This window comes from Delphinus delphis, chromosome 5 (assembly GCF_949987515.2).
Source record: "Delphinus delphis chromosome 5, mDelDel1.2, whole genome shotgun sequence".
NCBI classification, from domain to species: domain Eukaryota; kingdom Metazoa; phylum Chordata; class Mammalia; order Artiodactyla; family Delphinidae; genus Delphinus; species Delphinus delphis.
The window spans coordinates 17,857,068-17,883,777 of record NC_082687.1 but is presented as its reverse complement, the minus strand read 5'-3'; the positions used below and the strand labels follow the sequence as shown (position 1 = coordinate 17,883,777).

The 26,710-nt window shown below is 42.2% G+C and overlaps 2 protein-coding genes across 3 annotated transcripts in view; one reads left to right on the top strand and one right to left on the bottom strand.

The window, feature by feature from the left end:
* The window catches only part of DAPP1 (dual adaptor of phosphotyrosine and 3-phosphoinositides 1), a 57,307-nt gene extending 41,210 nt beyond the window's left edge, over positions 1 to 16,097 (bottom strand). Inside the window, exon 1 of the mRNA XM_060012027.1 lies at positions 15,912 to 16,097. Within this exon, the coding sequence (XP_059868010.1) occupies positions 15,912 to 16,012 (101 nt within the window). The 5' untranslated portion in view covers positions 16,013 to 16,097. The remainder of the gene's footprint in view (positions 1 to 15,911) is intronic.
* The window catches only part of LAMTOR3 (late endosomal/lysosomal adaptor, MAPK and MTOR activator 3), a 136,240-nt gene that overhangs the window by 58,394 nt on the left and 51,136 nt on the right, over positions 1 to 26,710 (top strand). Inside the window, exon 8 of one of the 2 annotated variants that reach the window (XM_060012028.1) lies at positions 23,180 to 23,647. The exons of the other annotated variant lie outside the window; for it this stretch is intronic. Coding sequence (XP_059868011.1) covers positions 23,180 to 23,508 — 329 coding nt within the window. The 3' untranslated portion in view covers positions 23,509 to 23,647. Of the gene's footprint in view, positions 1 to 23,179; positions 23,648 to 26,710 lie in introns of those variants that run through there. 2 annotated transcript variants of the gene reach the window in all.

The window sequence follows — 26,710 nt, the reverse complement described above, 5'->3', positions numbered from 1 at the left end:
TATTATCATCTACTGTTGGCAGGTGTTTAAGTTGGAGGGGAACTTAGCACATCTAGTGTAACTGGACATGCACACATGACCAGCGACTCCACTTCTGGTGGCTTATTAGTGAAACACTCACATGTACACAGAAGGAAGTGTGAATTAAGGTGTCTACTGAAGAGCGTTTGTGAGAATAAAATTTAGGAGCTATTCTAAATATCTACCAACAGTGAGATGACAGATAAGTGCAGTGCAGTGAGTGCTCATAGGATGAGATTATGTTAGAAGTTAACCGAAAGAGTTTGAAAAGCTAAGAGCGTTGTTGGTTGCCAAATGCTAAAGGCAGGGAGTTGGGTGCTACCAACACATTGTGAGGGGGCACCAGGAATGATTACCACCCTCTGATGGCCGATGCAGTCCTGAACAACTGAGAATTGTCCCGCTCAGAATGCTAATCACTCCCCCACGGAGAAACATGGAGTGAATATTTGTGTCCGCGCACATCAAAGTTGACAGATCCCAAAACACATTGTTAGTTTAGAGGAACTGGTGGCAGGTATAGTCTGAAACCACTTCATTTTGAAAAATCTCTCTCCTTCCCTCCAAACAATACAACACATACAATAATATATAAAAGCACAAACTAGAAGTCTGATAAAATACACACCAAACTCATAAGTTTGGTCCTTAAAAGAAGGAGCCAGCATTGAGGGTGTTGTTAAAGGGGACTTCAGCGCAATCAAATTTTCCTAATTTAGCTTGTTCTAATGAAAAATAAAATAAAATACATGCATATATTAATTGGGTAACTAAAATTTGAAAAAGAGAAAATTGTATGTCTACCTTGATCCAACCTCCAGGGCCCTGTTAATGTTGGCTTTATTTAATTATTTTACTTAATTTACTTATTCAACTATTGTTTATTGAACACCGGAAATGACCTAGCATTTGCGGGGGAGGGAGAGAGAGACTTTTTCTCCATTTAAAGTCTGGTGGGATACGGAGTGACAATCGTTGAGGGAGCTATTTTGTGCAAAGAGAATAACAGGAACAAAGGCCAAGAAGCAAGAGAATGCCAGGTATGTACAAGGTCAGAGCCCTGCATGGTGGGGTGGGGTGAGTAATTCAGGTGAGTGCCAAAGGGCAGCAGTCAGGCATGGCGAGACGAAGCTGGGGGGAGACTGATGCTGTCTTATACTGGGCCCTGGATGCTGACAGTTCCCTGGCTGATGTCTACAGGGCTTTTTATGGATTAATACGCATATACAATAGCTCATTACATAGAGTCCTAATTGCATGGGCCTCAAGTTCCTGTAATTGGGACTGTGTTTAACATTTTTTTATTTTGTTCTTCTGATTATTAGATGGAAGAGTCCAATTTTAAGGGGCTTGAAACTTACAAAATTTGAAAGTCTCTTTATGAAAATTAATGTAAAATTACCAAAAAAAGAAAAGAATAATTATTTAGAATGAGAAATCACAATAGATTACAAATTTTAAAAGCTGACATCAACAAAATGAAAAGGCAACCTACTGAATGGGAATAAATATTTGCAAATCATATATCTGATAATGGGTTAATATTCTAAATAGATAAAGAACTCATACAGCTCAATAGCAAAAAAACAAATAATCCAAAGCAATCCGATTTAAAAATGGGCAGAAGATCTGAATGGACATTTTCCAAAGCAGACACACAGATGGCCAACAGATATATGAAAAGATGCTCAACATCACTAATCATTGGGGAAATGCAAATGAAAACCACAGTGAGCTACCACCTCGCACCTGTTAGAATGGCCATCGTCAAACAGACAAGAACTAGCAAGTGTTGGTGTGGATGTGGAGAAAATGTTGGTGGGCATGTAAATTGGTACAACCACTATAGAAAACAGTAGGGGGGTTTCTCAAAAAATTAAAAATAGAGCTACTATATTGACCCAGCAATACCACTCCCGGGTATTTATCTGAGGAAAATTAAAACACTAATTAGAAAAGATATATGCACCCCGATATTCATTGCAGCATTGTTTACGATAGCTAAGACATGGAAACAACTAAATGTCCATTGATGGATGAATGGATAAGGAAAATGTTTTTTATATATATATATATATATATATATATATATATATTCATTCAGCCATAAAAAGAGTGAAATCTGGCCATTTTTGACAACATGGGTGGACCTTGAGTGCATTATGCTAAACGAAATGTCAGACAGAAAAAGATAGATACCGTATGATCTCACTTATATGAGAAATCCAGAAAACAAAACAACCAACCAAACTAAACTAAACTAAAACAGACTCAGAGATACAGAAAACAAATGTATAGTTGCCGTAAGGGAGGGGGTTGTGTGTGAACTATGTATAGGAGATTAAGGGGTACTAACGGCCAGATATAAAATAAATACGCCACAGGGATGCAATATACGGCATAAGGAATATGGTCAATAATACTGTAATAGCTTTGTAGGGCACAGATGTTTACTAGACTTAGCATGGCAATCATTTCATAATGCACACAAATGTCAAGTTACTAGGTAGTACACCTGAAACTAACATAATATTGTATGTCAACTATATTTTGATTAAAAAAAGAATAAAAAGTCACCAAGCTTTAACTATGAAAAGATAATAAATAAGTAAAAATAAAACAACAAAAAACAAATGAAAAACCAAGTTCATGGATATAGAGAACAGATTGCTGGTTGCCAGAGGTGGCGGAGGAAGGGATAGTGAGATGGGTAAAGGGTACCAAAAGGTGCAAATTTCCAGTTATAAAATGACTAAGTCATGGGGATGTAATGTACAGCTTGGAGACTACAGTTAATAATACTGTATTGCTTATTTGAAAGTTGCTAGAAAAGTGAGTCTTGAAAGCTCTCATCACAGGAAAAAGAAAGTTTTGTTAACCATGTGTGGTGATGGATGTTAACTGGACTGATTGCAGTGATCATTTTGCTATATATACATTATCAAATCATTATATTTATTTTACTTCTGAAATGAATATAATGTTATATGTCAATTATATCACAAATTAAAAAAATAAAAATAAAAAACTGACAAATACCACAAACATTTCAAAACTGAGAAAACAACTTATATTCATTAATTAAGTGTTTACATACCCCTATACCTTTTTTTCTCTATACTTTTGGCCATGTCATCTCTGGTTATTTCTTCATCTAAAAACAATTGTATACTACAATTTTCTATATAGAGGATAGAATAAGAAGCCACTCTTTTGCCTATAATGCTTTTTAAAATTATTGATAGCATAGAAAAGTTATTTTCAACTTCACGATGTGATATTGCTAATGAAGTTTTTAGGACCGTTAGAAAATTTGAGAACCTCTATCAAATTTCTTTCATAAATGAGCTGTAAGATTTCAGGGTGTTTAAAATTGTAATGTTCAGGGACTTTGAGTTGACTACATTTATTTTAACTACATCACTAGGGTCTGTGCAAGGCAGAGGACCTGAAGCTGAAGCTTCATTGGCTTCACTCTCTCACTTCTGGTGATTATAAAAGCCATGTCTGCTTTTTATTTTTTTAAAAATTAAATAATTAAAAATGTTTAACTTAGTAAATAAAAGCCACATATAATCCCTCATCGCAGAGAAAATCACAACTAGCAGCCTGGTTTATATTTCTAAATTTTGTACAAAGTCTAAACCCTAATAAGACCCTTATTCAATCTTTGTTTACATATTGCTAATGATGCGGAACTCACTACTTGTATAGGCAAGCCCATTCCATACTTCCATGATTGATGGCCAGAAAACTCTTGCCTATATATCAAATTACCGTTTCTTGCTGTACGGCTTTCAACAGATGGTCTCAGAGCTACTTCTTGGAGTTATATAGATGATACTTATACAAATAGTTAGAAGCATTTAGAATGTTCCCTCTTTTGCTTCCATCGTCTTCAACTTCTCCTTTCACAATAGATTTTCAGTCCCTTGATCACCCAGAGAACTTATCTCCTCTGAATACCTTCTAAATTTTCAAAATCTATCTTCAAGGTAAGACCTGACGTGCAAAACAAAGCCCCACAAGATCTCCCCATCCTGGCTGCCAGGTACACCGTAAGGCAACCCAAGATTGCATTCGTTTCTTGACAGTTGCATCATGCTGCTGATTCACGCTAGACCTGCTGTTGGTTAAAACCCCCAAGCAAGTCATCTTCCTCTGCGGCTCTGCCACTTCTCCCACAGCTGCATTAGAAAGATGATGTTTTTAGAATTAAGTGCAATAAGAAACCTTTTTGCTCCTGGGAACTGCCAAGCGAAAAGGAATGCTAATAAGCAGCTAACTTGGGTCACAAACACCCATGCAGTGTCAGTGAAAATTTTGTGAGATGAGAGCTGGCCTTTGTCTCCACTCTTTTCCTTAGCAATGAGTCCTTCTGCTCCAATGACTTCTGACGCGTTCGTTATGTGACACCACACGAGTAGCAACCTCTGTCTTTCTCATCTGCCAAGGTGACTAATAATAACACCTGGTAGGAAAACTCTCTTATTTTCATGTTGGAACACTGACTTCTTTAATAAACTTCTTATATGAGTCTTTAACTTTTGCAGAAGAGAACAAGGTAAACACTTTGCTATTTATACAACGTATTATGAATATGCTGGGCACTGTGCTGCGTGCCGGGAATACGACTTCTCTGCTATTTGGGATAGGGTTCATTCTCCTGAAACTTAAAAAAAAAAAAAAAAAGCCTTTTTGTCTCATTTTCTCTAAAGAAGTAAAAAAGAGCAAGAAATTACTCTTTACAACAGAACTTTCGAAGCAATGTTGTATTTTCCTTTTCCCCCAAGGTCCACACATCGTCATAAATAAGTCTCAGGGCTAATAGTGAGCAGAGGCTCATCAAGCTTCCAGAGAATATTTGTACTGGGTTTATGAGATTATCAAACCCACAGCTGGCCTTGAAGGAAACAGTGGCCTTATCCCTCCCATGATACAGTAACAAATCAGGAAACACCCACTCACTAAAGAATTTTCGTAGCTGCCTCTCAGTAAGATACAGGAAATAAGATCAACCACAGAGAAGGCAGTCGGGCTTGATCCAGAAAGCTGGTCCTCAGTTCTGCCTCTTCTCTCATTCCCGTGCCCTTTGTGTTAGAACCTTCTGGGAAATTGCCCCTGCCTATTGGAGCCTTCACAGTTTCTTATCCCAATCGGTTTCATTGTCTTAATTTGCTGATACAAGTTTATATCTCATTCTGCTCTGTCCTTTAAAGGAGAGGCTTTCAAACTTTTCGAATTAGCCCACGGTATAAAATGCACTTTGCCTCCCTCTCTTTTGCCTCTCTCTACACACACACACACACACACACACACACACTTACGTTATAAACGTACAAAAAAACCCAAAAAGTGTTATAGGAAACAACACTATTCTTCTAAACACTATTTACTATATTCTTTTCTATTTTTTTTAAACAAATATTGATTGTGACCCACTAAATACACTTTAAGAACACTCTTGGGTTGTACCTGGTGTTTGAAAAACAATGCGAAGCCTTTCCACTCAATACCCTGAGATTTTGTTAGGAATTCACATTTGCAGGCTTCCTAGACCTGTTGAATTATCATCTGTTTTTATCAAGAGCCCCACATGATTGCTATGCAGTTTAGCATTTGAGAGGCATGGAGCTGAAGAACTCTTGGTCCTAAAAACTTTAACTCATTTCAATAACCTTGATGGTTTGAGTGTACAGAGTGTGGTATCTAAAAGCGGGACAGAGAGAGCAAAGAGTGTACTAAGGAGATTTACAGTACTTAGGAAATAAGTACTTAGAGGAAAAGAGAAGGATCTGTGGCAAATTTCATCAAAAAATCCCCCAATAGCTGCCATCTTAGTGATGGGGGCAGTAAATGGTATAGAAGGAGGAGCCCGTGAGGAGATGAAATGATCAGGGAAAACTTCATGGAGGAAGAATACCATGAGTTGGAACTTGAAGCATAGATATAGAATTCATCAAGTGTGAGAGAAAAAAGCATTCCAACCAGAGCAGTAGCATAAGCAAAGGCACTGAGGTTGACATATGCATGGTGTATACAGGAAACACAATGCCTACCTGGAACAGAGGGTCTATGTTGAGGAGTAATGCAAAACAAGACTGGAAGAACAAGTGGGCACAGAAATCAGTCTTGCATGGTAAAACATGAGCCATACATCCGTTTACATTACATACATCTTGGGGAGAAAATTTCTTAGTAACCCATGTTTACAGATTATTCATATATTTAATGACATACTTTTCCCCTTCCTGGCAAAGAGAAGTGACATAGAACCTAGATTCTGTCCCTTCAGGCTTATAAAGAGGACATACGTTTCAACCCAAAGCAATAATAGAAATTCCTAATTGTGTAAGAAGGGCTAACAGGCGTTGGAGTTGAACAGCCAATGAAAGCTCTCTTCTTTGGAGAATTTTCACTTTTTTTTTCATTTTCAACCTTAGTCTCACTTTTGAATGATGCTGACACACTTTCTGAACTCTCTAGACCAAAGATGGTAAATGTGTAACCTATGACGCCATGGATAACAGAGCTTCTCTTAAGGCCATGGATAACAGCTCATTGATCTGTCTTCTGCTTGCTAGGTCTGTGCTTGGCCTCAGAATCCTGCTAACACAATGGTGATAGAATAAAAGATGAATCTATTAGGCAATCTCAATCGAAGCAATTTTAACTTGGGCTCATGTGTCCTCAGCACTTGAGTCACTCCATGGGATCTGCCTGACTGCTGCTCGCCTTTGTGTACATTTGTTCACAGTGTGGGTGCTAGACACTTTGACTTCATGAAAACACGAAGCCCTTGACTCTTTACGCCATCAGAAATCATGGATTAAGGAAAAGGAAATGTCTTATTTAGCTCAAAAAGTATCAGTGCGGCAATTTGTATTATAGTCAGGCCGTGGCGTATATTATGTGACAATGTGGTGTTGACCACATAAACATGTTAAGTCCCCTGTTCACAGATGTGGGCTTACCTTTCCATTGATCATAGCAAATGGACCCTGACCAAGGAGAGAACCAAGGAGAGGCTTTGCAAAAAGTTTGAAAGTTCTATGTATCGTAGTGTGATACATAGGGGAGGCTGAAGAAAGACAATAGTCTTTCCAATCAGGAGGTTTCTGTGATGGAACCAGCTTGTCTGAGGCTTTCCACATTACCATTCTAAATGTCCACATTTACAAATGCTAATAGCAGAGCTAAATGGTGAGGCCAGCTGCCCCAGGCTTTAGGAAGCATACCTGAGTGATGACAGAGGCAGAGTACGTATTTGGTCAAACAATGAACTAAAGGTGGGGCCCCAAGTGTTTTTTTGTGGGAGTCAAGGTTCAGCTACAGGGAAACAAGACTGAAGGGGTATGATAATTCTGTGGGAGTTGGAAACCAGGATAAACTTGTTCTTGAAGGAGCCTGATGAATGAGTCAAGGAGTTCTGAGAGATGGAAACACAGAAAGAGAGAGACTCAGAGATCCAGAGACACAGATGGGCACAAAGAGTGAGAGATACATAAGTCAAGAGCTGTAGAAAGAGAGGTATACAGACCTAGAGACAAGAGAAAGGCACAGCGGCTCATGTAGATAGCCAGAGGCACCTAGGGACAGTGACCTAGGGAACACAAATAGAGACCCAATCAGAGTGGTCCAGAGACAGAGGCAGAGAAACCAAAGTGAGAGAAAGATACAGACCCACAGAGCATGACATGGGTCAATGCACCCAGGGCTGTCAGAGACGTGAGAGACCCGAGGGCAGAGTCATGGATGGGGAAATGGGGGCTGGGAGGCAAATTGCGTCTCATTCCAGCAGAGGTCCTCTCCAGTCCCCAGGTCAGCACAGTACACAAATGGCTGTAAAACCGAAAGAGCATCATTGCTCCTCCAGTGGTTGGGGCTCAGGGAATGTTTGATTTGGACTGGGAACCAAAGCTCAGAGACTTTCATGGATAAGAGCTTGAGGGGGACTTGAACGCCTGGGCAGAGATTCCAAACCAGAGGCTCTCTCAGGAGGGCTCATCTCGGAGTGGAATCAAGCTTGACTCTGCACTTACTGTGGTTACTCTTGCATCCTCTATACATCATAAAATGCTGCTTCAGGGTAATTGTCTTTGGACTGTAGTTGCCATTGACAACCTACCATTGTGGGTTGGGACAGGAGACAGAGAAGGTCACTTTCAGGAAGCTATAACTCTAGGAAAAAGTCCCAAACTTTGGGGGATGTAAAAAAAAGATCTTTGTTTCATTAGTTATTTCCTGTCTATTCCATTGCTCAGATGCTGCCTCTAACCAATGTCAATTTGTCCCAGCAGTAAAAACTTTTGTTAAGAGGACTGAGTGAGTCTGAGGGTAATAAGTACAAGTACGTCACCAGTGTTGGTGTGGTGGGCTGAAGTCAGCGACCTTGAGTTCTGGTCTTGGCTTTGACCCAACTTGGGACAATTCAGATATTTAGACATCTGCTATTCGTCAAGTGCTGAGCTTGGATGGAATAGACAAATACGCATAACCTACTGCCCTGCCCCTAAGGAGATCACTGTCAAAAAGAGTGTGCGGTGCTCAGCCTAGATCAGGTGGCCAAACCTCTTAGGGCTTTAGGACTGACATCTAGAAAATGATTCTAAGATTATGTAGAGAATTAACCCAAAGTACAGACTCAACTGGTGGGGGGTCAGAATCATACGAGCAATCACATGAGACCCAGGCAACTTTAGATATTTACAATGAGAAAGCAAACCATGGATGAATTAGAAGAATTTCGTGCCATTAAGATTTTCAAAACTGCTTTGATGCCATTTTGAAAAACTATACAAAAGCAGAACTCATTCTTATTTGATTGTGAATCACTTATGTTTTTAGCTCAGTAGAATTACTGGCTTCCACCCCTGTTCCTTCCTTACTATTCCCAGGTCCTCACTCTAGTTTCTTATACACCAATCTGTAAACTCTCTCACTCATTAGTTTTATTGTCTCTGGACTCATTACTATAGATCATGCTCAACTACCAGATTAATCTACCTTAAAAAAAACCCATGATGACCATGTAGTTCCACGTTCCTATAAACATTCAATGATTACATATTGTCAAATGATGTTTGACCAAAGTCCAAACTCAATCTACTTAAGGCCTTCCGGAATTTGGATCAATCTAAATATTCAAATTTTAATACAGGGCAACAGGATAGCCTGGGAAAGACCAGACCCAGAACCTGCTTTGAGAACGAACAAGAAGCAGATGATGAAAATGTATGCTACCAGAAAGTGAGAGCAAAATTATATGCATGGTACGAGCGCAATTCAATCTACGTGCACGTGTGTGTGTGTGTGTGTGTGTGTGTGTGTGTGTGTTTACAGAAAAATATTTTTTAAAGACTGGAGAGAAGTTGAGCAATATGTCATTTTGGGAGGTGGTACAGGGCTGACATTTTTGGTGCTTTTCTTTATTCACCAGATTTTCAATAATTAATACATTTTATTATTTTAAAGTGTTTATTATAAATAATTCCAAATATACAAGAAAGTAGAAAACTGAGTATAAATAATACCCACATTTAAATAATACCCATATTTTAGGTGGAATAATTTTTGCCAGATTTCCTTCATATATTTTTGGATGAATGTTTTAAAAGTAAGTTACAGATATCATAGCACTTTAATCTTAAGTAATTCAACATGTGTCTCTAAAAAGCAACATTCTCTTACATAGCTATACTTTTATCAAAACAAATTAAGTTGTTGCCTTTAGGCTTTTTAAATTTTTTTTTTTTTTTTGCGGTATGCGGGCTTCTCACTGTTGTGGCCTCTCCCGTTGCGGAGCACAGAGCTCCAGATGCGCAGGCTCAGTGGCCATGGCTCACGGGCCCAGCTGCTCTGCGGCATGTGGGATCTTCCCGGACCGGGGCACGAACCCGTGTCCCCTGCATCGGCAGGTGGACTCTCAACCACTGCGCCACCAGGGAAGCCCAAACTTAAATATTTTTGAGCAAAGAAAGTCTAACAACAGATAACAGGAGCAGGCACTAGTAGTTGGGGAAGCAAGACCACAGGGAATCTGTAGGTGACCGAGTGACAGCCAAGACTTGGCTACGTGAGCTGTGGTTGGGTTCAGACAGGTCCACCTCAGGGAGGAGTAGCCAGAGCATGGGGGCTCAGACTAGGAATTTATCCTAGTTGACAGGATCATTGAGAGGAGTTGGTGGGAGCAAGAAATTAACCCAGGCTTAAAAAAAAAAAAAAAAACAAAACAGGCTAAGTGTATGGTTATGACACTAGAAACTAGAAGAGGAAAGCCAGGTGGAAGCTTTCTCATAGAATGTAGCTGAAGGTGGGCACTCTGAGAGGTAAAGACCAGAGCAAGACTGAACGATGAGTAACTGCTTGGTCCCAGGGACTGGGAGGGTCTGAGTCCATGTGGACACTTTTTATTTTCTGAATATTCATATGTTTTGCCACTTTTACTGCTTTATTCATGCCATTTTCTCTTTAGAAAATGTCTTCTTCTCTGCCTTCAACTGACAAAAATCCTATGGGTTCCAAGGCCATCTTCTCCACATCCAATGATCTCCTCCTTTCTTGCCATCTGCTGTGTTCTTTATGTAGACACTGCAATGACCCTCAGTCCCTCTATCCTGCGTTCTAACTCCACCCACTCGTGCATTCTCTGTCCTCTACACTGTAAACTCCTTGAGGGGACAACCACTTCTTACTGTCAGTAACTCCCACACTGCCTTGCATAATGTCATCATTCAACAGATAGGTCTATGAAAAAATGGAAAAGAGAATGAATGAAACAAAGTGACCCACTCGATGTGGAGAACGTGTGTGGCTGGATTTCCACATGTAAGTAGAAGGAAGTCACCGTTACCCACAGAGGAACAGAAACACAACAACTGAAGAGGAAATTCGCTTGAGTCCAAGCAAGATCAAACTGTACACTAGTTACATACTCTCGCTCGGCCACAAGAGAATCACCTCCCATTTTTAGAGTCCAAGATTACGGAATTGTGCCCAGAAGAGGAACAAGCTTTTTTGCTCTACTTGGTATCAGCTCTGTAAACAGCTGCCTTTAAAGCTTTGAATTTACTATGCTTTTCTGAGCCTATTCGATTTGCCTAGCCCCGAAGAAAGGAATCTACACACAATTCAAAGAAGTTCTGATGAATTAGGATATTGATCTGGCTTTGTATATGCATGTCTGTTATGTGAAGCATGTGAAAGAATAATGTCTTTTAGTAAAAAAATGTGTTGGTGGTAGCAATCACAGAACTACTTTTTCTCTCAGTTCTCACTAGCACTAACAGTGCTGCTATAATAAGCAGGAAGTTGTGTTAGTGGAGAAGCATGTGGGCTCTGGGGCCAAACTCCTGGATTTGAAGGTTTATGAATGTGTCATCTTGAGCATGTGATAAAAGCACTGTCTTTCATTTTTCTCATTTGTGAGCAGAAATGTCACTAGTGGTAGTAACTCCCTGGCAGTGATGTGTGAATTTAATAAGTCATACAAGCAAAAGGCTTAAAATAGTGCCTGGCACATGGTGAGCATCCAAGCCTTACTAAATTGCGGTTCTTAGAAGGTGTACCTTCTTCCAGCGGTGGAGAGAGAGTCAGCTCTGGAGTACGCGCCTAGGCACTCTCGGGGCACCACCTATGAGGTCTGTGACCTGGACAGTTCACTTGACCGATCTGAAGTCGCCTTCTGCCTCTATAAGATGAGTATAATCATACTGTATTGATGGTGTTATTGTGAAGGCCAAACTCTGTGAACGACCTGGTGCTGGCCAATGACCCTCACAACAGGAGGTCAACCTGGTTTGGTGGAATAAGCATGGCCTTGGGACCCAGATTCTCTGGGACTCCAGGCAGCTTGATTTCTCTGCTAATGAGTCTCCTCATGTGTAAAGCCGGAACGTAGATACCTTTTGAAGGCCAGAGCTCCTGAATGCAAAATGTCTGCCTCTTCATAAGACCGCGCTTTGGTGATTGTTACTTATCCCCTGGGTCGTCAGCAAACCACCATGTGAGGGCCAGTTCCTACCAGGGTACACGTTTTGGTGTAGACTGTGAGCCGAGCATGGTTTTACGTTTTTAAGTGGTTAGGGGAAAAAAAGAAGAATATTTTATGACTCGTGACAATTGTATGAAATTCAAATTTCAACGTCCTTAAATAATATTTTGTTTGAACACCGTCACGGTCATCTGTTTCTGTGTTATCTACGGCTGTTTTTGCATGACAATGACAGATGTGAGTAGCTGAAGCAGAAATCATACAGCCTGCGAAGCCTAAAATACTTATTACCTGGCTTCTGACAAAAAAAGTTTGCTGATCCCTGATCTGCTCCAACCTTCTCTTATATGGGAAGCAGTAGAGAAATTAGTTTTTAATTAATTTACTTAAATTGCCAGAGCTTCGAGTCTACTTTCTTGACTCTGACAGCACAGCCAAACACAGACACTTCCTTATAAAATTTGAGACGGGAAAATATATAAAAAAGGGAACATTTATTATATTTCTTGCTTGAAGGAATATGTCTGAGTAGATAATTTGAATATCTAAATATATGCTAAAATATTTTTATTCCACAGTATCCCTTTTGTGTCTGTAGTTATGTAGTTTGTAGTTACATACAAAACTACATGGTTTTGTAGGAACCTTTGTTAGAATCAAAGAATTGCTGGAATCATCAATTATTAACTGATTAGCAATTCTATCCTAGTTTGTTCCTTAGGGGGTGCCTCAAATATTCACTATTTGTTTCACAGCCCCGTCGCTTCATTTTGGAAGCCACACACAGCCTGCCTTCTGTTCCCAGTACACCTCCTGCTTCTCACCGACCGTTCTCCACAGCCTTTGCCCCTCCCTCCCCCATCCCATTCGGCCAACGTGTACGTGAAGCTGAGCAACCATTGCAAATTGTGTTATTTCCCCTTTGCTTCTGGAAGCATTAATATGTTTAGGATGAAGGAAACTAAGTGTCTTTAAACTGATACTCTGCATGTGAGACACAGAAATGCATCTGAGTTGCTTGATTTAGGTACTTTAGAAAGAATGTCTTCTGAGCAAGTCGTGTGTGTCCTAGAAAGGCAGGGGATGGATTTGCTGCAATGCAGGGTTTAATCTGCAGAGCTTACAGATGCCAGAACCTGAAGAAAAATGGGACCAAAGAACAAAGATCCCATCTCTTTAATTTAACCACCGCCTTGTCTGTCTGTATCTATCAAAAATACAAAGGTAAGAACCTATCTAACTACTCAGATAACCTATTAAAAACGATTTCAAAATGAAGGCATTAAAACCAGCCACTTTTTATCTATCAACTGCTTTAAATCATTTTGTTTTTAGGGAGCGTTTTAAAAACGGAATTAATTAGAAGTTTGGGGGTAGATTATACCTAACCAGTAGCCTAGAGGTTCAAAGAAGAAGTTTCATTTTATTCAGAATTCTGCCAGAGGCAACAGGTCATTTTCAAGTTTGCTCAGATCTTATGACCTATGAGAGGTATATCAGGACTGTCCCAGAGGCACAGGTACTAACTCAAGTCCATTATTAAATTCTCAGGAATTTTGTAGTTAAACCCTTGGCAGCTTGAAAATGCCTGTGATTGGAGTATTTATACCAGGGAAACAGGCAGACTCTTGAATCAGGGCTATCCCTCACCCAGGTGGTTTAACTAACACACCACTGAGTATATTTTAAAAAATGCTTCTGAGGTTTCCTACTGGGGGGATGAAAATGTTCTAAAATTGATTTATGGTGATGGCTGTACTACTCTTTAAAGGCACTACAGGTTACTGAATTGTACACTGGAAATGAGTGAGCTCTATGATCTATAAAATATACCTCAATAAAATTGTTAAACAAAATGCTCCCAAACCCACAGACGAAATGTCAGCGTTTATTAATGGCTTTAAGATTCAGGTACGTATCCAACAAATAAGGGCACATTTACTCAGTGCTTCTGTTGGATTTCTATTCTATGCAGTGATTCTCAACCTTGGTCTTGCTCTGAAATCATTTGGAAAGTTTAAAAAAGAAAACGCTCAGCCCCAAGATACTGATGTCATTTGTCTGGTGTGTGGCCTGGGCAGGAATTTTAAAAAACTCCTTGGGTAATTCTAGTGCACAGCCAAGGTTAAGAACCACAACCGTAGAGCAATTTCCCTAGACCACTGTAACTTGCCTGTTACAGAAACCATCTTCCAATGTTTAAGACATTTCCAGACTTTATGAAATAGTGAAGTATGGACATAAAAGCACCTTTTTGGGGTGTTTCTGGGTTGAATTGAATGTCCATCTCTGCACATGGAGGGAAGACACAGTTCTGTTTCCTAGTGGGTTTTACCTAAGGTTGCTTCCTGCTACGGGCACTAAGGTGGGGAGAAGAGACAGTGTTTAGCTCATCTTTGTCATCCAAGTGAGTGCCAAGGGTACTCAAGCACAGAGCCTAGGCTCAAAGATTGTTGAATTAAAGGACCAGAGCTGAATATTTCCTTTGTCTCTCTTCTCCTCTGTGGTTTCCTACCGATCGTGGGCTGGGAATCCACATAACCAAACACATAAAGAATGATAGTTTAATAATTTCATACAGATCTAAGTGAGAGCCCAGGGTCCAGCTCTAGTGCCTGGACTCTGTGACACCGCTTTGGATGCTCAGGGAACATTTTACCTCTGCAGTTTGGGGATTTGGTCTAGAAGGCTAGAGGTGTCCTGGAGCTCTGACTCCCCATAAGGGGAGTTTACTTTACTGAAAAGTCTAGCTGTTACGTTTGATTTACCTTATGAAGGTAAAGTTCAATTCTGAGACCTCAAGTTTAAAATCTAAAGACAGGACTTATTGAGAACGCTTACAACACCCCAAAATACAATCTCTGCAGTCTTGACGCAGAGAGATTTCATCCCTATTTTAGTTTTTCTCTGGATAAGGACGTGGACTTGGCAGATTGGAATCCTGATTGGTAACTGATGTGTGACCGCAGGCAAGTTATTCAATCCCTTTGGTGCTTGTTTTCTTCCTTTGTGAGATGGAGATGATCACAGCTCTTGAGTGTTTGTGAAGATTAGAGCTATTTAGTGAGACAGCAGGTGCAGGTCTCGCCTCTTAGGAATCACAGGTGTCAAAATCAGCCTCACCAGGCTATTCCCGGTGCTTCAGGGGAAAGGAGCAGTTTCTGTAGGAAATCCCCTACGCCTCTCTTGTGTAACATTTGCTTCTTTTATTAAGTATCCTGATGAGTTGTCACATCTGGTCCCTTCTTAAAGACAGGACCACAGTGCCTCTTCCTACCTAAATGTGTAACCTGTCTGGGGCAGAGTGTTTATCCTCTTCCTGACTTGTTAGTACTTAAAAGGCTCAAAGTTGCCCTAAAAGACATACATGCATACAAGAGCTCACAAATGCAGTGTCAGGAGAAAGAAACACACATGGGACACTGCTGTAGACACTTCCTCGTTCGTTCTCTTTTGAAAAAGTCCCTCTCCCTTACTGTAGGGTCTAGGCTTTCTGTTTATCCCACCAGCAGCGCAGCCCTCTTACTGTCAGTAGCTTGGAGCTCAGCACTTTTTATTGCACATTTATTCATAGACCAGATCAATAACAAGGAAACCCAGCAACAACCGCGACTACAGCCCAGTTCTGTCCCTAAAATCTCAAAGAACGTCCAGCATTTGATTTTTTTGTCCCATTTTCTCCACCTACTTGTTTTCACATGTGGAAAGGTAATCCATACTTTCACAATGGAATTGGGCCCCCACAGACACAGATGAGTAAAGTGGAAAGGATAGAAGATTGGGGTGTCAGAGAGAAGGAGTGCTAAAGAGAATCGTTCATCAAGATGAGCATTTGCGTAGGGGTGAGGAGTTAAGGTTCACCCAATAAACGCCTGGAAAAGGGGACCTGCCCACTTACCCCAAGTCCTGGAGCAGCTCAGCTTCTCCGTCCGACCTGCTCCACAGATCTGAAGGATCCTGGATGCTCATTTTCCCTTCTGGAGATTCTGCTCTGCCCATTCGCACCCCTCGCGTCCGCTAAGCCCCTGCGAGGTGCTCTGGGTGAGAGGCAGAGAGAGACACGTTCTGCTGCCCCTCACGCCCTCCTCTCCCCGCTGAGAGAGAAGCCAGCTGTAGCTGAGTCTCCAACCAGCAAGGAAGTGAAACCTGCTTACTCCTCCCACCGACACTCCCCACTTAGGTGCTGGCAGGAGTGCTGCCTCCGTCAGGAAACATGCAAAGCTAGGTAGCACCTCTGAGGACACCCACACGGCATCGTGCCGCTCGCAGCTTCTGGCAAAGGAAATAAAGATCAAACTGCTCCAACTGAGAGTGACTCCTAATTCCAACTCTCTTCATGAGGCCAAAGCATAGTTTTTCCTTAGTGCTATTTGCCTCCGGTTTGTCCAGGATGCACTCCATCACCTATACCTTCCGTCTCACACACAAACAGAAGGAACGTCGAGGAAGCTTCTGGATCTGGAACATCTTTCAAAGGGGTAAAGAAATCAGACTCAAGTCTGGTTTTTAGCACTTTCTCAATAGTTCTGCTTCAATCACCTAAGCTTTCCAGCATACCCTTGACGTTCAGGTTGAGCACGATTCAGAGACAATTATCGTTCCTCCGTGGAAGAAGGATTGGGTGAGAAGAAGGTAGGAAAAGCTGCAGGGGGGCCAGCCGGGTGCCCAGCTAACAGGGCAGGTTAGAACTCCTAGAGTCTTCGAGTTCCACTTCCTTCCCTGGGCTTATTCACAGCTGGTATTGCTCTGGGTCCAGACTCATGTGTAGAGAATGCCAGCTGCCGAAAAGTCCAGAAGGGAAACTGTCATCACTCTGAATGCTGGGGAATTGGACAAAGTACCGTAATGAATGAACAAAGAACATATGTTGCTTCCTGTGTTCTGTGTATGTAACCTGCAGGAGAGAGTATGCTTCTCTCTCTCGCCTGTTCTCTCTCTGTCTCTCCCTCTTGTCACACCTGACTCACTCAAGGTTCACCTGGGTGCTCTATAACTCACTTCTCCCAGTGCGTCTTGAGGACCAGCAGGGTCCCCAGGAGCTTGTTAGAATGCAGAATTTGGGTTCATCCCAGCGCCTCTGAACCAGTATTTGCATTTAAACAAGATCCCCAAGTTGACCCCTGTGCGAGTTAAAGTTTGAGGAGACCGCTTTATAGGAAACCAAGATAGCAGAGCTGTTCCAAGAGGAGGGGCTGGTCGGCACCTGGCATTATTCCAGCTTTTCTTACAGTCCTTCCCTATGATCCGTTTGTCAGTGATGTGTGAGACCTTGGCTTACTCTGACTGCCAGGGAGAGATTCCTGAGTGGAGACTGAGCTCTGATTATGGTACATCAACATTTAAAATTCTCTTGGCTACAGTTTGTTTGGAGAGAAGCACAGGGTCCACTTGCAGCAGAGGCCAGTCCTGGCCAGGGAGGTGCTGAATGTGAACACAGCAGAGATAGGGGGAGAGCCGGGCAGAGTTCTTGTTTCCTTTCTACAACTCTTTGTTCAGGGTTTTAGTATCCATTCCGTTCCTGTTTAAGCAAATTCTGGTTGTTCTTTTGCTTAACTTTTTTTTTAGGAAAGTAGCAGAATTTACTAAGACAACCCTCATCCCCTTTTCTTTTTTTAAAAAACATATTTTTATTTTTTACTTTTTAAAACATCTTTATAACTGCTTTACAATGTTTTGTTAGTTCCTGCTGTTTTAACAAAGTGAATCAGCCATATGCATACATATATCCCCATATCTCCTCCCTCTTGTGTGTCCCTCCCACCCTCCCCATCCCACCCCTCTAGGTGGACACAGAGCACTGAGCTGATATCCCTGTGCTATGTGGCTGCTTCCCACTAGCTATCTATTTTACATTTGGTAGTGTATATATGTCCATGCCACTCTCTCACTTCGTTCCAGCTTACCCTTCCCCTCCCCGTGTCCTCAAGTCCATTCTCTACATCTGCATCTTTATTCCTGTCCTGCCCCTAGGTTCTTCAGAACCTTTTTTTTTTTTTTTAGATTCCATATATATGTGTTAGCATACGGTATTTGTTTTTCTCTTTCTGACTTACTTCACTCTGTATGACCCTCATCCCCTTTTCAATCTTCCTGTCCCCTCCCTTTCTCATTTTGCTATCCCATCTGTTGTCCTTTCCTTTGCTGTCATTCTTTCTTTTTGTCACTTATTCCGTGTTCCCCAGGACCCCTCCCACCCCTCTGCTCCACTAAGTCCGCATGCTTTCAGCGTCATAGGGGATCCAGTTGCCACAGAATTACTAGATGGTTTCAGTAAAATGCTGGACAGTCATAAACTATTGGTAATATTTTTTATATTAGATTGGTCACATGCTACATTATTTCTTTTAATTAAAGAAACTGCTACTTTTGCTTTCAAACACTTTGCAAACAAGCACAAAGAATATTTTTTAAAAGCACATAGTTCACTTCTTATTTATTTCATTATTCTATTTTCAATGATGCTTGTTCATGGAACTGAATTCTTTCCACACTGTATTGCACATAGAAATGGGCACAAACAATCAAGCGTTTTAACAATTTTGGAACATCTTATTTTTTGTTGGAAAAATATTTTTTTTTCAAGAAATGTTATAAATATTATCAAGATAGTCATCGTCGGGATGACTATCACACTCAAATCATCAATTTTCTCATAAAGAGGCTTCAGGGAGAGCTATTCTGTCCAGATTTGAATTTTCTTTTCTTTTTCTTTTTTCTTTTTTGGCCATACCACGCAGCTTTCAGGATCTTAGTTCCCTGACCAGGGATTGAACCTGGGCCCCAGCAGTGAAAGCACCAAGTCCTAACCACTGGACTGCCAGGGAATTCCCCAGATTTGAATTTCTAACATTTGGGACTACTCTAAGAAGAACTTTTTCAAAAGAAATAGTTCCATGTGGTTTTTTTTCTTATAATTGTTCAAGAAACTTTTTCTTTTTAAAATTTTTTTAAATTAATTTTTATTGGAGTATAGTTGATTTACAATGTTGTGCTAGTTTCAGGTGTACAGCAAAGTGAATCAGTTATATATATACATATATCCACTCTTTTTAAGATTCTTTTCCCATATAGGCCATTACAGAGTATTGAGTAGAGTTCCCTGTGCTCTACAGTAGGTCCTTATTAGTTATCTATTTTATGTATAGTAATGTATATATGTCAATCCCAATCTCCCAGTTTATCCCTTCCCTTCTTTCCCCCTTGGTAACCATAAGTTTGTTTTCTACATCTGTGACTCTATTTCTGTTTTGTAAATAGGTTCATTTGTACCCTTTTTTTAGATGCTACATATAAGCGATATTACATGATATTTGTCTTTCTCTGTCTGACTTACTTTACTCAGTATGACAAACTCTAGGTCCACCTATGTCACTGCAAATGGCATTATTTTGTTCTTTTTTATGGCTAATACTCCATTGTATATACGTACCTCATCTTCCTTATCCATTCCTCCGGGTTGAAGACCCTTTTAAATCTTTTCCTAATTTATTCGTCTCTACAGAAAGCTCACATATCACAGCGTTGCTTCACACCTGCTTACCTGGCAAGGGCAGCTCTACTCATGCTCTTCACAGCACAGAGGGAATGGTCCTTTAGCTCCTTTGGTTGGTTAACTGTTAACTGTTACATAAGCATGATCTCTTCTCCATCACTGATGCTGGTGGGAAAGAAAGGATACATTCTGTAAAGGGAAACCATGACTTGGGATTACCACGGACTGAGGTTACCACAGCTTGGGGTTGAGGGACCCTTACTCTGTTTCCCACTGGCTGTTCTCCCCACCCATGAAAAAGAAGAAATTATCATTTCATATTAAATTGGAACAGAGGAACAGCAGAGGAAGAAAGAACTAACCATTGTTTTTCAGCTGCAGGCCGGCTTTCCAAAGGGAAGTCTTCCAGCTCTCCTCCTAATTCTGTGGCCAGCTCACAGCTGCCATATTGCTTTTAAAAGTATGTCAGCTGGAGTTTTATTTCAAGCTGCCACTTCTGTGTTCTCTGCCACAATTATGTGATCACTTACTACAGTATCAAAGGCCAAGGCAATTGGTTGTCTTGAATTAACTGGGACCCTATTTCGTTTTCTTCTCTCGTCTAGATAACCAGTCCTAGCTTCTTTATTGGATAAAGCTGTCTGTATGCGGCTATAACTCGCCAACTTCCAGGTATAAACTTCACTCTGATCCCTTCCTCTCTCAGGAGAGCAGAAAACCAGAAACAAATGAAAGGATTTTCTCTGAAGGGGAAAGGAAGGATATAAACACATTGGATTTTACTTTCCTAAGCATTCCTACAGAAAATATGGTTTCCTCGGTGATTTAAAGTTCTGAAAATATAGCATCAGCAGACCCAAGGTGTAGGCTCTCAGACGCTCAGGAAATAGTTCATAAAGGTAAATTTTAGTCATTGAGAAATACAAAGCAGCCAAGTGGTGGTGTCAGCTAGGCCTGGGGTAGAGGTGACACTGCATGACTTTTTTTTTTTTTTTTTTTTCTGGTACTGGGGCCTCTCACTGCTGTGGCCTCTCCCGTTGCGGCACACAGGCTCCGGACGCGCAGGCTCAGCGGCCATGGCTCACGGGCCCAGCCGCTCCGTGGCATGTGGGATCTTCCCGGACCGGGACACGAACCCGCGTCCCCTGCATCGGCAGGCGGACTCCCAACCACTGCGTCACCAGGGAAGCCCGACAATTTCTTAAATGCTTCTTAATATTGTTTGTGTATCTTCTAAGATATAAAATATCACTTCGATAATTAGGAGATATGAAGTAGAAAACCTCTTTTTAAAAAATTAGAAAGGAGCGTGCTCTTAGTCACCTAACATTAAATCAGAGGCCAGATAGGGTAGAAAGCAGGGGATGGGGTAGGGTGGGTCTGGGGAGTGGGGATGGCCTACCCCTGCCAAGAGGAGCATCTTATCACTGAGGTCGTTCAGAATTGCTGGTGGCTGGTGATAACAAAAGCAGACTGACTTCTCATGGGGTTTATCATTGTTTCTCATTCCTTACTGGCTATCTTGGGGTTGGATTGCTCTCACCCCCTCATTTACCCTGCCTTTGTAGCTACTGATACAAGGATTCTTGTATTTGGAGGAAATCGCTTTTAAGATTCCTTTAAACTTTGAGATATTCGGACTTTCTGGAACAATCCTGCAGGGTTGCTGAAGCTCTCCTGCCCACAAGCAGTACGCATTATGCTCTGTGTTGAAGCTGGGGACCATTGCATTCAACAGAACACCTCTTATCGCTGTGATCAATATGCCTTCAAATAGAGCGGTGTTTGTAATAATTTTAAGAAAGCACGTGTACATGTGGTTTAAGAAGAGTGCTTTGTTTTATGTGTCTCCGACTAATTTCCTAGAACGGCAGTATGACTTTGTTCTCAAGTAGTGCAAGCAGATTAAGTGATATTATGTTCCCTTCCGCAAAGTCCTTACTTCAGCGCTCTCTGCCATTTTAACAAACTAGGTCTCAAAAATAAGCAAACATCTGCCTTCAAGGGTTAACGGGACAGGTGCTCTTTGAGCTGGTGAAGGGTGGCACCGTCTGTATGGAAAGGTCATGCTTAACTGTCTTTGCACTGATTGCTGAATAGTGAAAGCACGGACTGAAGTGAAACCTCAAACACACCAGCTTTTGTTTTCCAGCTTGCAAAAATTAGCTGCTACCTCAACAAAGTGAAACTATGTCAGGTTACACACCTTTAGATCTTGTGGGCCTTATTTTAATACTTTTTGTCTTGATCTGAGTTCATTTGAAAAGATTGCTGTACTAACTAATAGGGGCAAATAGCAAAGAGCAAAAATTATTTGACCAGCTGGCCAGCTGAGATATTTCTGAGATATTCTAGCTTCTCTGGAGGCTCCAGGGCAGAACCAGGTTATGAAAATGGGTCAGCCTTGAAATCACCCATAATGCTGTGGGAGTGGCAATGGGGAGTGCAGAGGGAATGGAGTAGCTCAGCTATAATTTCAAAATGTTTGGTCACCCTTAGGGTGGAAATTAATCAACAGGAGAGGTCTTAGAACTTTTCATGGAGAGCATCTTAGAGAGAATCTATTTCAACTCCCCTGTTTAACACGTTGGGCAAATGGGTTGGAACATAATAAAGTACTTGTCTGAGGTCCGGCAGCTGGTCAGTGGTGGAGCTGAGTGAATCTGACTTAGCTCACGGTTCTTTCCTTACTGATTCCAAAGCCAGCAAACTTCAGGGTTTTTAAGTCACAAAATGCTTTCTGGGCTAGAATTAAATTCATGCAAATTTATATTTTATATATGATACGCAAACACACACACACACACACACACACACATATGATATATATTATTTGTCCATTTGGAGCCTGCATGGAATAAAGATAAACTCTCAAGTGAAAACCAAGGTTTCATGTCCTTATATAACTCTTTTTGAAACTGAATCAATAAAAGTATATTTCTTAAAATAGACCTTAAGATAGAAGCTGTAAGAGTTGACATGATAGAAAAATATAACTTTATTCTAGTTACCGGGTGCTTTAACTTGCAGATCAGCCCTGCCATCCGGGAGCTTTCGGGCTCCCCCTCTCCTTCACCTCCACTGGGCAGGACTCCTGTGGTGAGGATATGCCGCCACTAGGTGGCAGTCATACCGCACCGGTTAGGGGGTTCTGCGGCGGCTGCTTTATCCAGAGTGGAGATTAGATCCATTGCTTTTTCCTCTTATCTATAAAAGCATGCATAGCTCTTTATTAAAGAAGCCGAATTTAAGCACTACTACCCAACACCTCATTTGTAGAAGATATACTAAAAACCAAACCATTAAATGATTCAAGTAACATTCATTACCTCTCTCATCGGGCTTTAAATGGTTCCGTTCATTATTCTGCCCTCCTTGCCTTTAAAGCTTTCCGACCCTTACCAAAAGGATTTGAATGAGTAAAAAGAGATTTGAACCTAAAACTTCAATTGTATACCTAGAAATGATTTTTGTTCCTGCAATTACAATATATTTTAAGTACTTACTTCCCCCCCCCAGTTAGTAAATATAAATCTTCAAAGCATCTAATTTTTCATGTAAAATAAAGCATGTGGGTGACTATCAAACTGCTAAAGTAGAAGTCTTTTATTATTAACTGTTAACTATTAAACGGCTAGAGCAGAATCCTTTCACTGAATGAAGTTTCATTTCAGGGACTTCCCTAGTGGCCCAGTGGTTACGAATACGCCTGCCAATGCAGGGGACACAGGTTCGAGCCCTGGTCCGGGAAGATCCCACATGCCGCGGAGCAACTAAAGCCCATGTGCCACAACTACTGAACCTGCGTCCTAGAGCCGGCGAGCCACAACTACTGAGCCCACATGCCACAACTACTGAAGCCCGCGCGCCTGGAGTCCATGCTCTGCAACAAAGAGAGGCCACCGCAATGAGAAGCCCGCGCACTGCAATGAAGAGTAACCCCCGCTCGCCACAACTAGAGGAAACTTGCACGCAGCAACAAATTGAGAGTGGCGCTCATTGACACAGAACATGATTTGGCCACAGCAAGAATTTTGAAGTAGATTGTTTGTCACTGCTCCTTTCTGGCCTATAGGTCTCTGGTTAACTATATAAATGTGAGGTCTTTGGTATTTTAAACATTCTAATGATAATAAAGAGAAGTTTCCCTTAAAATGTAATTGTGTTTTATTTTGGTCTTTTTGGTCTATATTAAAGGGACTATTACAAAGGTGATTTTTTTTCTAGAAGGTTAAGTGGAGTGAGAAAGCAGGAGGAAGGGCAGAATTATGAGGAACTAGAAGAGGGTTTTAGAAAAGAAAAATGAAGGGATCAGGGAAACTAAAAAAGAGGGCCCTTGGCTAAATTGATGAAGTAGGTGACTGTTAAAACAATAATATACCAGAAGTAGAAAGGATGAAGCTGAAGGGAATTTAAGGATCCAAAGGCCATGTAGACGGAAAAATGAATGGCTCCAGAAGACCCTGGAGGGCGGGGAGCTTGGAGTTAGCGCACTGGATAACCAAGACCAAGCACTGGAGCTGGGCTTCTCCCAGGGTGTCCACAGCCTCAAAATCCTAGCCGTGCCCAGGGCCCGGAATCTGCATCCTTGACCATTGCCCCAGGTAATTCTTATACCCTCCAAAAGCTGAGGACTCTTGGAGACTAGGGAAGAGCCTGCAGACCAAGAGTGGTATGGTGACAGATTTGGGGCCTTGCGGGTAAAGGATGAGTGCGGTAAGCCTGGGCCGAGGAAGCTGGGCATGGTGTGCCCGCTGCCCATGTTTGCACCTGTCAACATTCTTCGCCAAGGTAGGCGCAGTCATTCCCTTGAAACATCTGTGTGTGCTGGCTGGCAGTGGGCTGGGGATGGGGAGAAAGGAGAACTTCTAAAAGCAGGAAAGGCCAGGATCTCTTCCTGCTTGCACGGGGGCAGCTAAGTGACGCCAAGTTCTCTTGTGCCCGTGTCTCTCAGCTGCAGCTCAGCTGAGACTCAGCTCTCTGCAGGCGTCAGGGTGTGGTGGCCCCCCGTGAGGATCCTCCCTGTGTGCTCCAAGCCTTCTTAGGGGTCAGGGATTGTTCAATATCACTGGCAATTTGCGGGCCCTGGAGTCCCATGAAAGGGAATTTGAACTTTATCCAGACTTAGGGTTCAGACACACACATGCCTGACAGACAGGGGCAGAAGCTGGATTTTGGGGAGTGACGAAGGGGGTCCTCAGGGCTCGATGCAGGCAGGTAGCAGTGGCTTTTCCTGACCTCAGCTCAACCTAACCTCTCTCACCCTCTTGCACTTCGTGTCCTGGAAGGAAAGGGCCCGATGACACTCAGTAGTGTAACTGTTTCCTAGGTGACCCACATCCGTTTTGGGGGTATTCATTCCTTTAATTAATTAATTTATGTATTTAACTTTTTATTTTATATTGGAGTGTAGTTGATTAACAATGTTGTGATAGTTTCAGGTGTACAGAAAAGTGATTCAGTTATACATGTACATGTATCTATTCTTTTTCACTCCTTTAATTTAAAAAGTACTTGTTCCAGCCTTCCCCATCCCATATCCTGTGGCAAATCCAAGGATCTCCCCAAGATTACACTTTCGTAGTTACTGCTCTCCTCCACTCTGGCTTCCACTGAAATCTGGGTCACTTTGCCAGCCGGCTGCCTTCTTAGGTCAGGCGATGCTTCCCCTCACTGCACCCCCGACCTCTGGCCACACGTGGTCCTTCGAACTTCACTTCTCCTGCCAAAGAGTTGGAGACAGCAAGCTTTACTGAAGGTTTGCTTGGAGAGATGGAGAGAGACTCATACTGTAGTACAGCTCAGAGAAAATCTTCACATTGAATACTAGTCTCTCTCTGCTGAATGTCTTCTTCAGCCCCTCCCCAGAGCATTACTTAGGGATCAGTTTTGCCGTCTGATCACATTCTCCACCATCTTGCATGAGGCTCCTTTCTTCTCCCAACTTTCTCTGTCCCTGGCCTCCTCTCCAGAAAAGAGGTGGCCACGTGGATGGAGATGTTCTTACCTGAAAAAGAGGTGAGTATCAGAGACCATGAAGCAGATGGCAATGCGCTCCAGGTGACAGTAGAAGAGAGAACAGCTGCTCTGGGCTTGGAGGTCTGGAACGTGTCCACTTTTCCCATGCGCGGTTGGAGACCTGTGTCTGTAGCAGCATTAAACTTCAGAGACTGGAAGCAGAGACTGCCCAAGAATTGAGCGGCAGCTGGAGCAGTAGGTAGAGGCCCGAGTGTCTGTGAGAGACTCCCTTCCCCTTCCAGGACCCTCGAGACAGACACAAGAATGCGGAGTGACTTGGACCGGGCCACTGGCGGGTGGAGGGTGTGGGTCGAGTCAGCACGGGGACAAACTGGTAAAGGGGCTTTACCTAGGACAGCCAAGCTGATGGGCCTTGGAGACATTCAAGTAAATCTACCAGGGAATAGAATGAGGTCCACTTTCTTGTGTCCTCATATCCTCTTTCAACATCCAGAAATGGTCCATTGTCTTTCCGACATGCAAACCCCAAATAAATAAGTATACATTAGGGGCTTCCCTGGTGGCGCAGTGGTTGAGAGTCTGCCTGCCGATGCAGGGGACATGGGTTCGTGCCCGGTCCGGGAAGATCCCACATGCCGCGGAGCGGCTGGGCCCGTGAGCCATGGCCGCTGGGCCTGCGCGTCCGGAGCCTGTGCTCCGCAACGGGAGAGGCCACAACAGTGAGAGGCCCGTGTACCGCAAAAACAAAAACAAAAACAAAAACAAGTATACATTAAGCTGCGAGTCAGTGCTTCCTAAACTTTAATATGCGTATTTGTCATCCATGGACCTTGTTAAAATACAGACTTTAATTCCAATTCATTAATACTTCATTTCTCATCAACATCAACCCAGGTGATGGGCCATGGGCCGAACTTTGAGAAGCAAAAGTGTAAGCAACCTGGTGTTCTCCTTGCCGGCACCCCCAGCCCCTACATCTGCAAACAGCAACCAAAAATAGGCACTCAGGGAAAAAGACAAATCTTAGCCCAAAGGGCTAGACGTTCATGGTGGGTTGTAGGCTCTAAGGTAAAGCAAGGGCCGTGAGAGTCTGGGGGTCGGGGCAGTGGCTGTCCTGAGACACCTCACTGGATGTCCTTAATGAGAAAATCTATTTCCTCTCATTGGACTGGCCCAGGGACAGCACATATTCATAAATTCCCTTCTCCAAAGCTTTTCCTTCTAAG